Below are 14076 nucleotides of genomic sequence, written 5' to 3' on the forward strand. Positions count from 1 at the left end.
ATCAGTGATCAATATCAGAACTGAAGCCAATGAACCTGAGAGAGAGAGAGAGAGAGAGAGAGAGAGAGAGAGAGAGAGAGAGAGAGAGAGAGAGAGAGAGAGAGAGAGAGAGAGAGAGAGAGAGAGAGAGAGAGAGAGAGAGAGAGAATCATACTTAGCAAATCCCAGTTAGGTAATGTAATTTATTCATAACCAGGTCACAATTTCTGCAGCCTTGCGTTACCAACTAAGCTTCACTTGACACAGACACAACCCAAGCCGAGAGTAATGAGTAACATGCACGGAGAAAGCCTGATGCAACAAAAGTCTACAATTATGAAAAAAAAAAAAAAAAAAAAAATAGTTGATAAATAAGTACATAGAATAAAAATCAATAAAAGTAAACAACACAAATAAATATGGTAGATAAATAAACAAACAAGCAAGAAACACAAACGAAACAAAACACACAAATGAACAACACAAAAATAAAGCACAAACAAACCAATAAGTAATAAAACAAACAAACAAACAAACAAATAAACTCCACCATCCATCACTGAAAGCACAAAACAAACAAACAAACAAACAAATAAGACACACAAAGCTCAGGTACTCAACACAACACAGACTCACACTAACACCTTCACTGGACCTTGCCTTACAATACCTCTACTTATAAACTTTACAAACTTCACTGAATATTAGACATGCAGGTTTATCACAAGTCCATCCTGCTACCCCAGTGACCCCTTTACTGCTGTTATGCTGCTTTTTGGGCCTCTATAAAGCTGCTTCTCCTGCTGTTCCTGACCTGCTAAATGCTGACTGCCATGCTGCTGTTTCCATCTGCTTCTCACGACACCTTTGGATTCCGCAGCCGCCAGTCAGCTTATTCTACTGGTCTGTGTATGGCTGTTCCTGTTGCCTGTCATCTTCCCTGCTGTCTATGGCTGTGTGCTGTGTGTTGCCAGTGCTGTTATTGTGAATTTTTCCTATTTTTATGGCAAAGTACGCCAATTTCTCTGTTTGACGCCTTCCAGTGATGTAGAGTTTCTTTCTGGCCTGTGATTTGCTGTTTTGACATCATAACTAGTGTGGGCCTTGTGATTGGCCAGTGTGTGTGCTGTTCTGATGTCGTGGCTGTGGGCATCTTGTGATTGGCCATCATGTTCTTCTGCCTCTGATTGGCTTTGGCAGTATTCTCTTCCACCTGTTGGTAGTGCCCCCACCTGTGCTTCCAAGTGGCTGAGGGCTTAGCTTGATGTTGATGTGTTACCTTCTTGTGTCGCAAATAAGCACAAATTACAGTTATACATGATACTTCACAGTCTTCTTATCATTACTGTCTTTTGTTCACTCAGCACACACACAAACACACAAACACACATTTAATTACTTTCAAAGGGATGTGACCTGTGTGTGACCCCCCGTGCATTACATCACCCTACATCACGTTTTTGTTACCAGTTTGAACACAACCAGCACAGCATCCACCCTCACCCAATCACTGCACGACCTGACGCTGTGACGCGACACCTGGACGTGGCTAACTGGCGGCTGTGCGGGCAGAGGTCAAGCTAGCCTAGTTCACCCAGCCTCTCTGTACAGCAACCAGTATCGTCTTATAAACACAGTCGTCATTTAAATCGTGTATCTTTTCCCCCTGGACACACCTGCACTGCACACATGATACAACTACGACAAGCAAGCCACCTGTGCACCTTGTCTTACGGTAAAGCTTAGGAAACCATTTTATCCTGAACTTTTCCTCAGCTTAGAAAAAAAACTTGAGCCAAGTGACAGTGAAAACAGGTAGCATTAGAGAGAGAGAGAGAGAGAGAGAGAGAGAGAGAGAGAGAGAGAGAGAGAGAGAGAGAGGAGTTTATAGCCACAGAACACTTGTCAAAACAGTTCACCATATTTTTCACATTTCTCAAGCCAAGTCTACAATTATCTCGACAGACCTTGCCCAAGATCTTCCATACCCGTCACACGCCTTGAAAAAAACCCAAAACAAACAGCCCAGGCCCCAGACAACACCCCCCCAGGCACACCCTCCCCTGTCCCCAGTACACATCGTAAACATCATACTTGCCATACATAACCCATACAAAAATAAGACCTCCTAATTTAACTTGACAGGAAATTTAACATGCACACTCCACCCCCCTCACCCCCCCCTATCCCCACGTAAAACAGCCTCCCAGTAAACAATGTAAACACAGCAGGGGTCAACATAGGGGTGTAGGAAGTGGGCGAGGTGAAGGTGCCACGGACATTACAAGGCATACAGCGACTGACCTTTGTGTTAACTTGACCTCTTGACACAAACACGCTTAAAAATAAATAAATAAATAAAGTACATAAGATGCTACAAAGGGGGGCGGGGGGAGGGTGACAGGGGGGGTACGGGTGTCACTCCAAGAGGTGACGGTCTAGGGGCGTCATTACTGCCACGCCCGTGCTGCCCCGTTCCTGCACGCCCATGCCGCCCATCCCCGCCCACAGTAGCCAGGTTTGGGCTGTACTCACCACCATGAGCAGCGGGCAGAGGGCGGCGCCACAACAATAACAACAACAACAACAACAACACTGGCGCCATCTGGGAAAATCAATCAGCATCTGCTATATATTATTGTCTAGTTTGTGACATTTCTCCCTTATAGTTTGTGTTGTAGGTTATTTTTTTATTTTTAATAATTTGTTTAGCTTAAATCAAAATAGATAAAAAAGATCTGCATGTTATTAAAATTTGCTATATATTAGTGACTGTTTTGGTGTATTTATCTTTTCTAGCTAGTATTATGGTGCATTTTTTGCTTTTGTTAATTTAGAGAACTTAAATAAGAATAAATGAAAAGAGTGTGCGTGTTATAAAATCAAACAGCATCTGCTATATATTACCATTGCCTCGATAGGCAAACCGAGTACTTTCCGCAAACCGAATAATTCGGTATCGATTACACTCCGAAACAGAGTAAGCTGAATACCGAATAATTACTTTTTATTTAGAAGGACAGCATAATTTTTTAATGAATGATAGTGTTAATATCAACAAGATGCTGGGGAGCTACAGGGACCGATATGCAACACACACACACACACACACACACACACACACACACACACACTGAATCACCATCTGTACAATGAAAGAGGAAATCTGTGAATAGTTTTTTTTTGCGTTATGAAGAGGTAATAACCTGCCTATCTAAAGTTTTTGAATCTATCCTCAACAGGAAGATTCTTAAACATCAATCACTTCACAACCTTCTATCTGATCGCCAGTATGGGTTCCGTCAAGGCCGCTCTACTGGTGATCTTCTGGCTTTCCTTACTGAGTCTTGGTCATCCTCTTTTAGAGATTTTGGTGAAACTTTTGCTGTTGCCTTGGACATATCAAAAGCTTTTGATAGAGTCCGGCACAAAGCTTTGATTTCCAAACTACCCTCCTACGGTTTCTATCCTTCTCTCTGTAACTTCATCTCAAGTTTCCTTTCTGACCGTTCTATTGCTGCTGTGGTAGACGGTCACTGTTCTTCTCCTAAATCTATTAACAGTGGTGTTGCTCAGGGTTCTGTCCTGTCACCCACTCTCTTCTTATTATTCATTAATGATCTTCTAAACCAAACTTCTTGTCCTATCCACTCCCATGCTGATGATACCACCCTGCACTTTTCCACGTCTTTTCATAGACGTCCAACCCTTCAGGAGGTAAACATATCACGCAGGGAAGCCACAGAACGCTTGACTTCTGATCTTTAAAAAAAATTCTGATTGGGGCAGAGCAAACTTGGTATTGTTCAATGCCTCAAAAACTCGATTGCTCCATCTATCAGCTCGACACAACCTTCCAGACAACTATCCCCTCTTCTTCAATGACACTCAACTGTCCCCCTCTTCTACACTGAACATCCTCGGTCTGTCCTTTACTTATAATCTGAACTGGAAACTTCACATCTCTGTTGCATATCTAGCTGCCTTTTACCGCTATTTTCATGCTAACTGTTCTTCTGATCTTGCTAACTGCATGCCTCCCCTCCTTCCGCGGCCTTGCTGCACAAGACTTTCTTCTTTCTCTCACCCCTATTCTGTCCACCTCTCTAACGCAAGAGTTAACCAGTATTCTCAATCATTCATCCCTTTCTCTGGTAAAATCTGGAACTCCCTGCCTGCTTCTGTATTTCCACCTTCCTATGACTTGAATTCCTTCAAGAGGGAGGTTTCAAGACACTTATTCATCAATTTTTGATCACTGCTTTGACCCTTTTATTGGACTGGCATTTTAGTGGGCATATTTCTTTATTGGATTTTTGTTGCCCTTGGCCAGTGTCCTTCCTACATTAAAAAAAAAAAAAAAACACCACTGCAGTGAAGAAATTGGGGAAAAGTGACTTTTTCCGAGCTAGATTATTTATATTAGACACTCCTAAAAAAATCCATCCTCTCTCTATATATAGAACAGAAAACGAAAATAAATGTGCGTTTACTATTTTTTTTTATCAGTATCTCGGTAATAAGTCCCATAAATGGGCTGTTTTCGGGCAGCATAGCATGGGGGGTTGTGAGGAGGATTTATGAGGATAGGGAAGGGTCAGGATCAGGTTCAGGATAAGGGTGTGGGTTAGGATTAGGCAATAGGGAAGGATATGGGTTAGGATTAGGATTAGGAAGACAGTGATGGGTGATCGTACTGCTTAAAGTATGAAGAATGGGGTTATTAATTTAACTATAAGAGATGGGAGATGATTAAACTCTTGGATGCTGCGGGGAAAGAATGAAGATTTTTATATATCAATGTTTGTTTGCTAGGTGTGGTATTTAACGTTGTGGCTGCCTCTGGTGGAACATGTTGAAAAGAGTAAGTAACTGTCCTATATAGTGTTAATTAGCCTGTTTGTGATCTTGTATAACATCTGTTTTCTGTGTATTAATCCTCTTGTTTCCAAAGTGTCACGTTTTAATTGTTGTTTAAGCAAGGTGACAGGTGTAGTGTGTCTGTAATCACGCTTATTTAGCATGTACTCTAATTAATTAATGTTGGTGTGAGTGTGTGGGTCCCTGACGGCGCCGCAATACTCAAGGATTTCGATGTTTACGTTACACATGCTAAGATTCCTGCGCAGGAACCCCATGGTCCTGTTGGTCTTGGCCCTGATGATGCTCACATGCGTGTTCCACCTCATGTCCGCTGAGAGATGGACGCCCAGGTACTTGTGTGAAGAAACAGTGTCAAGAATAGTGTTGTGGAGCGTGTACATGAATAAAATGGGTTTGCCAGTACGGTCGATCAGATGTGATGGTATTTGTCTGGTCAAAGTGTCATCTGCCCAGTTCTCAAGTGCAGCTAGACAGTATTGTAGTCGAAGGTAGTCATTCTTACCTATAATTGGTCTGTAAACTAAGGTGTCATCTACAAAAAAGTCTGTTAGTAGAGGAAAGTGACAGTGGGAGATCATTAACATAAGAAAAGAAGAGAAGGGGGCTCAGGATGGTGCTGCAACTGCTGAGGTACCGCAGAAGTTACAGTGGCAGATATAAATTGACGTCAAGTGCTTCCCGTTGCTTGCGTATAGACAAAAATGAATTAATCCAGTGAAGCAGCTGTTCTCGTATGCCAGAACATTCTAGCTTCACTGACAGAGAGAGAAAGAGTGAGGAAAGAAAGATGAGTTATTTTGCGTATGAACGAGAGAGAGAGAGAGAGAGAGAGAGAGAGAGAGAGAGAGAGAGAGAGAGAGAGAGAGAGAGAGAGAGAGAGAGAGAGAGAGAGATTCGCCCTTAGCTTTGTAACTCTTTAGTGAATCCACAGCGAGAGTGCCATGATAAGAGGCGTGGGTGGCTGGGCTGTCAGAAGGGAACATGCGTATGGACAGTTATGAGTAATTGTAGGTGTAATTGTAGGGAAGTTATTCAAAGGGCGGGCATGAGAGCAGACAGACGGGCGTAGGCTAGCCGGGGTGACAGAAGTGAGAATGCCAGTGGGCGGATATGGGTGACAGTACGGGCGGGGATGGGTGTGTGTGATGACTGGCAGACGGGCGTGGATACAGGAATAGTACTATGGGCGTGTCAGGAGATAAGTCAGAGGTCATTAGGGAAAACAAATTGGGGATGAAAGGGCCTCGCACGTGGATACTTCAGGGCTTCCGGGGTTCAGCTAATCCCCTTAGAGATGATGGTAATGACCTTGTTGGACCCCTGGGAGTCTGGCGGCGGTGTCTGGCAGAGGGGACGGCGGAGAGCACAGTATGTAGTCTTGTATAGCTTTCTGTCACTTGTGTATTTGTATTCAGCATTGTAAATATAGCGTTTTGTTCATGTATGGTGTGTTTTTACCACGACCAGAAAATTTATATATTAGTGCTAACAATAACACTAATAACATCAACTAGACTGAATAAAGCGCAACAGGATGACACGTGGCATCTGCTGCTTCCGTTTTCTGTGGGCTGGGAGGGAGAAAAGGAAGAAGGTGATGTCTGCTGAGTGGGGCGTGACTCTTCGCAAATCCGCTTCCCCCTCCCCCCCTCCCCGAAACCACTCCCACTCCCTGACGATAAGCAGGACGGTAGATCACAGTGGCCAGTCCTCGAGGTCAGTCAGCGAGAGATCTTGCTCGGGGCGGAAACACGTGGACTCGATAGTTACTGGAGCGTGTTGAGTGTTGCTTGCCTGTGTGTGCGTGCGTATGTGTGTGGAAGGCGAGTGTTGGGGCTGTTCTGAAACACGTAGGCACTGCACTTCCACTACATTTAAAAGGCTGTAGTTGAAGTGACATTTTTTTTTATTATTATTATTTTAAGGGTATTTTTACGATTCTAGTGACAGGTTAACAAAATTTATTCATTGTTAACATGAGAAACACTCTTGAGAACCCGCTTAATCTTTGTGGCCTGTGAAAAAAAGTCGTGGTGAGAGAGCATGAGCGTTTCTGAATATTGTCCTTAGTGGTGATGCATGTCATTTCTGAATAGAGCATCGTTTAGTTAACTGTTTCCTGATTAATCTTTACCTGAGAGCATTTTTTTTTTATGTATAGTTTTAATATATAACGAAATGTTCTGTAAAGTCACGTTCACGAACCAGAATTTCATAAGAACACAAGAAATAAGGGAAGCTGCAAGAAGCCACCAGGCCTACACGTGGCAGTCCCTGCATGAAATATACCTACCTATTTCCACTATCATCCCTATTCGTAAATATATCCGATCTTCTCTTAAAGCTCCCTAATGACTCAGCACTAACAATTTGATTATTGAGTCCGTTCCGTTCATCTTCCACTTTGTCTGAGAACCAATTCCTTCCTATCTCTTTTTTGAACCTAAATTTTTCAACCTAACTATTTCTTCAGGCGAGAAATGAATCCTCTTACATAAAGAAAACGGGAAAAATCTGCATGAATCTGCCTTTCGCTGCACCAGATAACCAACACTTCCTCACTGAATCTCTCGCTGCACTAGATAACCAACACTTTCTCACAGGGGCAGCATGGGCGTGCAGAAGCTCCTCACGAAGGCCTTCATATGGGTGTTGGTTCGCGTGGCGGCAATCATCTTCTTGAAGGACGCTGGGAAACACGACTACGACATCTATCCCTCCACCGTCCTGAGCGAGTATGACTTTATAGTGGGTGAGTTCCGCGCATGCGTGGCTGTGCTGTGTGCAAGATTAGGAAGGGAAGTTATTCAAAGGGCGGGTTTCTTTTACCTGTTAGCTGTAAATCTTTTCCCTTGCAGATGCTGGAAATTATCAATAATGAGATAGATAGATAGACTAATACCTTTTGCACACACTTCTTTGTCCTTAAATTTATTCCATAAGAAGAAAGAAAAGTAAATCACTTATAATAATGCGATACATACATAGATAGATAATTATACACATACATGCATACGTGCATACATACATACATATATATTAACCCTTTCACTGCGGTATGTAACAATTCACAATACTAAAAACAATGTATGCGACGTTTATAAGCACCTGCAAGAAAGAAAAGAACGAAAAAGAATAGATTTTGCAATTTCTAGCCAGTATAATCTCTGGAGATGACTGTGCAACGAGAAGAAATGCCCCAGAGTGATCAGAGACTCTTGAAACACGTGCCAGATAGCAGAAGTAAATCACTTAACCACATCATCGACTTAACAATTACCTCACAAGGACGACACAAAACATAGAACGTACTCACAACACTCACAAGTCTAACCATTTCCTGTCTGTGGGCGCAGTGGGATCTGGGTCAGCGGGCGGGGTAGTGGCGGCGCGGTTGGCGGAGACGGGATGGCAGGTGCTGCTGTTGGAGGCTGGAGACACCCCGCCCTACCCCAGCACGGTGCCAGGGCTCGCTCCCATCCTGCTCGGCTACACTGATGCTGACTGGAGCTACGAGACTGTTCCTCAGAGACATGGACTTGATGCCTTTGACGAAAACGTGAGTGTTGTTATTGTTCACGGAAGGAAAACAGGCTTAAGAGTGTTTCAGGATGTGCTGGTGTGGGTTTAAATTATCATAGTTCAAGATGAGTTGTAGTATTATGATTATGGAGTTAAGGTAAGGATAATGAACTGTCTTTTTTTAATACCATATGTCATGTTCTTAATTATCAACCGCCTTTGCTTGGTAAACATGAGATTTTTTAAGCTTTTTTTTTTTTGCTGATTTATTTATTTATTTATTTATTTATTTATTGTATTCAGAGATGCTAAAAATGTATGTACAGTTAGCGCGGACCGTAGTGCAAACTTCAGAAAAAACTCAATTTCATTTATTAAAAAAATCCAAAAAATAAAATAAAAACCTACACTTCAAAAGTACTTGGGGATCGGGAAGCCCTTGGCCTTAATGACCTGTTTAAGTCTGTTTGGGACTGAATCGGCCAAATTCTGACAGTGGGAAGCAGGTATTTCATCCCAAACCTTCTGAATGGCTAATTCAAGCTTAGGAATAGTTGATGTGTCCTCCTGACGAAGGCGTGCCTTCATGATGCCCCACAAGTTTTCAATGGGGGAAATATCGGGTGACTGACCAGGCCAATCCCTTATATACTCAACTTCACAATCATTGAGCCATTTTTTTGCCGCCTTAGAGGTGTGGCAAGGGGCGCCGTCCTGCTGCAGGATCTCACATCCGGTTTTTGCAAAACACTCTCCCAAATTCTCCTGCAGAAGTTTAATATAGCGCTCTGAGTTGACAGTCTGGCCCTTAGGGAGTATTGCAAGGTTTCCCAAACCACCATAGCCAAAGGCACCCCAAACCATGAGATAGGGTGGGTGTTTAACACTTGTCACCGTCAGGCGTGGGTCACATGCTGACGCAGCAGGAGACTTCCACACCTTCTTTCCCTTGCTCTCGCTGATACAAAAGATCGCCTCATCAGTCCAAAGTACCATTCTCCAGGCTGTAATGTCCCAGTCTTTGTATTCTTTGGCAAATTTGACGCGTCGAGCCCTTTGTCGGGCAGTGACCAAGGGCTTAACACGTGCTTTAACTTTCGAGTAATTTAAGCGCTTCTGAATATTTTCTTGAATTGTCCTAATAGAGACTCCTCCAAGAAGTTTAGGGTTCTTTTCCTTCAATTCCTTTGCAGTAATAGAAGGTTGGAGGTCCAATTGACGCTTTACAAGCCTTAAAGCCTTTGGAGATATAGCAAGGGCCTTGCCCCCAGCATGTTTGTGGGTGGGCACAAAATCACCCTTGCCACCCACACGCCATTTATTAAGGAGTCTGGACACAGTTGATTCTGTCAATCCAACTAAATGGGCTATTTCTCGATTATTTTTACCTACTTTGTGGAGTTCAACAACTCTCACGACATCATCATGCTTTGTACGGTTTCCAGGCATCATGCAAAGAGCATAGCACGCCCAAAAGGACAGCAAAAATAATGGTAAAAGCTAAAGAAATTCTGAGACAAAGCCAGGAAAAACGAACTCTCCGCTGGCCAGTAACACACTGAGACCGAGAAACGTGACGCGCGGCGGGTAGGAGTGTTGGGGAAGGATGCTGGTTAGTCACTTTCTCCCGGCTTGATTTTGGTTACACAGAATCATATGGTTCCCCAAAACGCGGATCGTAGTGCAAACTCAAAAAGTTTGCACTACGGTCCGCGCTAACTGTATATTAGACATACAAGAGAGAGAGAGAGAGAGAGAGAGAGAGAGAGAGAGAGAGAGAGAGAGAGAGAGAGAGAAATAGAGGCTAATTATGTCTTTACTGGCCACAAAAAGTACTTAGAAGACTGTAATACAAAAATGAACTAGAAAATCGCAGATGATTACGTAAAAAAAAAAAAAAAACTGGCTTAAAGAAAAAGAATTAAGACTAACGATACTACTATGAAATTAGAACAACAACAAACATCCCCTGGCGCTGCAACAAGCAAGACGCAGTTAGGTAGTTAACGAGAGGGTGTACCAGTAAGACAGCACTCAACAATTTGAATTAACCACCTTTCCTTACAGTCCCTCAAGATCTCCGCCGGGCGTGCCCTGGGCGGCACCTCCACCATCAACTGGCTCTTGCACGTGCGAGGCAACAGGCGGGACTTCGACAACTGGGAGGCGTTAGGCAATCCAGGGTGGGGTTACAGTGACGTCCTGGAGTACTTCAAGAAAGCCGAGGACTACAGAGGTGTCCGTCACGTCCATTCACGTAAGTCGTGGCTTTAAACTCTCTAATGGAGACATCCCGCTCTAATTCAAGCTATACTGGTTTTTAAGGATGTTTTTACGTTTCTTGCGGGAGATTGACAAGATTTCTACATTTTCTTGCTCTTAACTTCTAGCATTCTTAACTCTTTCACTGCTATTTGCTACGTACCTATTATCTTTTCTTAATTACTAAACACCCTGGGACATCTTTTCGCTAGTTTAAAAAGAGAATAAATGAATAAATAAAAAAAAAAAAAAACGAATCTGAAAAATCTAAAAAAAAAAATCAATCTGTCACTAGAACCGTAAAAAACACATTTAAAAATCTATGTAACCAACTACAGAACCTTTTGAAAGTAGTGATGTTGCGCAGAAGTGTTTTCACAATATGGAGCCTAATAGTAGCCTACTTCTGCTTCTCATTGACAGCTTACAGAGGCAGGGGAGGACCGGTGGCTGTGGAGGACATACAAACACTGTCCCTGGTGGCTGGAGGCATTCTAAGGGCCGGTCATGACCTTGGCTACAACGTGACTGACCCCAACAGTGAAGAGCAGATTGGTGAGTGGAGGGAAGTGTCGTTTTGTTTCTTCATCAATTTAATGGTATGAATATGTCTATGTAATTTGTCTATCTATTTTATCTACCAGTCTGTCAATCTATCTGTCTCTCTCTCTATCTATCTATTTATCTATCTCAGTTTATCTATGTATCTGCTTATTTATCTATCTGTCTGTCTCTCAGTATATCTATCTGTCAGTTAATCAATATATCTACCAATCAATCTATCTATCAGTCTATCTATCTATCTATCTGCCTGTCTGTCTGTATATCCATCAATCTATCTATCTACCTGTCTATCCATCTATCTATCAGTATCTCTATCTATCTGTCAGTCTACCTACCTAACTCCCTGTCTGTGTATCTGTCTATCTGTCTGTCTGTCTGTCTATCTAACGTCTGTTCCTCTCCTAAGCATATTGCCGCGTCAGTCTTCATTAACACATTTTACATTCCCTCCTCATATGCTCCTCTCCCCTTATGCTCCTCTTGTCCCTTCCTGTCACCGTTCCTAACCCCATAAGTGTATCAGTCAAAGGTATTTCTTGTATTAGTAACGTTTAAGTGTATTGCTGCTTGTTAATCTCGTTATTATTCATTGTCTTATTATATCGTTGTTTTTTTTTTCTTTTTATCGGTTTCAGTTCTACCAAGCTGTGTAAATCCGGCTGTTCACGGTTCAAATTGTATAGAATTACTCTCTCTCTCTCTCTCTCTCTCTCTCTCTCTCTCTCTCTCTCTCTCTCTCTCTCTCTCTTATTCATTTTTTAACCTTTCCATTCCTTCCTCGCCTTTCTTTACTAATTCAAGCTTTATCTCCCCTTTCTCTCCTTCACTCACCCTTTTACCAGTCACTCCCTCTCCTTTCCTTACTAATTCAATATGTATCTTAACCTTTTCCTCTGATAACACCTCGATAATCATTCCCTCTTCATCGTCTTTACCTCTCCTTTTTCCTTCCTTCATCCATACCTCAACAATATTCCCTATCCCTGTATTAACGCCTCACACTTCACAATTAGGGTTTAGTGTGCCGGATATCACCACGAGGGATGGACGCCGCTCCTCCACCGCCGAGGCATACATCCGGCCCGCTGCTGAGGCGTACCCAGGTCTGCATGTGCTCACCAACGCGCTGGCGACTAAGGTGAGAGAAAACGGATGCTGGAAAGAGCGGGTACTGTTCTATTTCTTTCTGCTGTATAGAGCGACTATTTTTTTTATTTATTTTGTTGGTGTTTTTGGCATTATTTGGCTTCTATGGAGTTATAATGGTGTGTGAATGAATTATCTTAGTGGAAATAGGAGCGGGGACTGTTTCATTTCCTCATCTTTTGAATTAGTGACTTTTTTTTTGTCAATATCGTTGGTATTATTTGGTTTCCGTGGAGTTATAAGGGTATGCATGTTAATTATTATCTTACTGTTGTGTTTCTGTGAGCTTATTAAGACAAGTTATTTAGTTATTGTCTTGGTTTTGGGTTTCTATGGATTTATGTTTGTGTGTGTTTGTAATCTCACGTGTTACTTATTACCTTAGTGTTGTGGTGCTGCTGTGGTTAACTTGTAACGTGCTTTCCTTCGCCAGGTGTTGCTTGACGATGAGAAGAACGTGCTTGGTGTTATCTACGACCACGGCGGCTCGGTAATACTCACTCTCTCTCACTCACTCTCTCTCTCTCTCTCTCTCTCTCTCTCTCTCTCTCTCTCTCTCTCTCTCTCTCTCTCTCTCTCTCTCTCTCTCTCTCTAAGCAATCCTGATTAACTTGTAATGCTTGGTTCAATGAGCTAATTCTGTCAGAATCAAAATGTTTACTTAACAAACCAAATCTGCCAAAATAAAAATATTTACTGAACAAACTAAGTGTCAGAATCAAAATATTCACTTAACGAACCAAATCTGCCAGGGCCAAATTGTTTACTAGTTCGTACATCTGCCAGGACGAAAATGTTTACTTAACGAACCAAATCTGCCAAAATCAAAATATTTACTTCACAAACTAAGAGTAAGAATAATTTTTTTTTACTTAGCTCGTACGTCTGTCAGGATAAAAATACTTTAAGAACTCAGTCTGTCAGGAGTAGAGAGAAAACGCAGCTGCAGACAAACCCGAACACCCAAACACCCAAACACCTTCACCTCCACAGCTGTACATGGTCGGCGTGCGGCATGAGGTGGTCTTGTCCGCGGGAGCTATCGGGTCACCTAAACTCCTCATGTTGTCTGGCATTGGCCCCGCTCACCACCTGCACTACCACAGAGTAAGTTTCATCGGCAAGGACAAAGAAAGGTGATGGGAGAGACGGGCACGGGGAGGATAGTGGAGAAAGTTGCAGGCTGGGATAATAGGAGGGTGAGAGGGTGAGAGAGGGGGACAGGATCTTGTAGTACCGTAATGAAAGGAATGGGAGGAAGTTATGTAGTTAATTAGAGGGCTTGTGGGAATCTGTACTTAATTAATAGTGTAGTTTACATGTAATATCTGTGGCGTGTGGTTACTGGGTGCTTTCTCTTTGTTGGTGTGGTTACTGGTTGCCCGCTATCCTCCTTTTCTGGCTAATGGTTTGCGTCTGGTGCAGTGAGTGAGGTGAATTGTGTACTGCGGGTTGTAAGTTTTCCTCGTTCATTGTTATAAGAATAATGCTAATATATATATACAACTGATCACTTCACGAAAAATACACATAAATTGCAATGAAAAGTAAGCCATAATGTAAGAATCAAATGTAGTGAAAATAATGATGGTGAGATAACGGTAGTAGTAGTAGTAGCAGTAGTAGTAGTAGTAGTAGTAGCAGCTAACAGTCATCATGACAATAACAACAATGACGACGATAACAACACTACCACTAACGATAACAACAACAACAACA

The 14076-nt window shown here is 42.5% G+C and overlaps 2 protein-coding genes across 2 annotated transcripts in view; one reads left to right on the forward strand and one right to left on the reverse strand.

Annotated features, from left to right (window-relative positions):
- The window catches only part of LOC135113683 (phosphatidylinositol 4-kinase beta-like), an 83541-nt gene extending 80935 nt beyond the window's left edge, over window positions 1-2606 (reverse strand). Inside the window, exon 1 of the mRNA XM_064029151.1 lies at window positions 2515-2606. The gene's annotated coding sequence lies outside the window, so the exon portion shown is untranslated. The remainder of the gene's footprint in view (window positions 1-2514) is intronic.
- A 4359-nt stretch (window positions 2607-6965) lies between these two features.
- Window positions 6966-14076, forward strand: part of LOC135113512 (uncharacterized) — a 30780-nt gene continuing 23669 nt past the window's right edge. The window contains exons 1-7 of the mRNA XM_064028751.1: window positions 6966-7615; window positions 8220-8422; window positions 10453-10642; window positions 11071-11202; window positions 12225-12349; window positions 12791-12847; window positions 13351-13464. Coding sequence (XP_063884821.1) covers window positions 7474-7615; window positions 8220-8422; window positions 10453-10642; window positions 11071-11202; window positions 12225-12349; window positions 12791-12847; window positions 13351-13464 — 963 coding nt within the window. The 5' untranslated portion in view covers window positions 6966-7473. The remainder of the gene's footprint in view (window positions 7616-8219; window positions 8423-10452; window positions 10643-11070; window positions 11203-12224; window positions 12350-12790; window positions 12848-13350; window positions 13465-14076) is intronic.

Source organism: Scylla paramamosain, chromosome 26 (genome assembly GCF_035594125.1).
Source record: "Scylla paramamosain isolate STU-SP2022 chromosome 26, ASM3559412v1, whole genome shotgun sequence".
Lineage (NCBI taxonomy): Eukaryota > Metazoa > Arthropoda > Malacostraca > Decapoda > Portunidae > Scylla > Scylla paramamosain.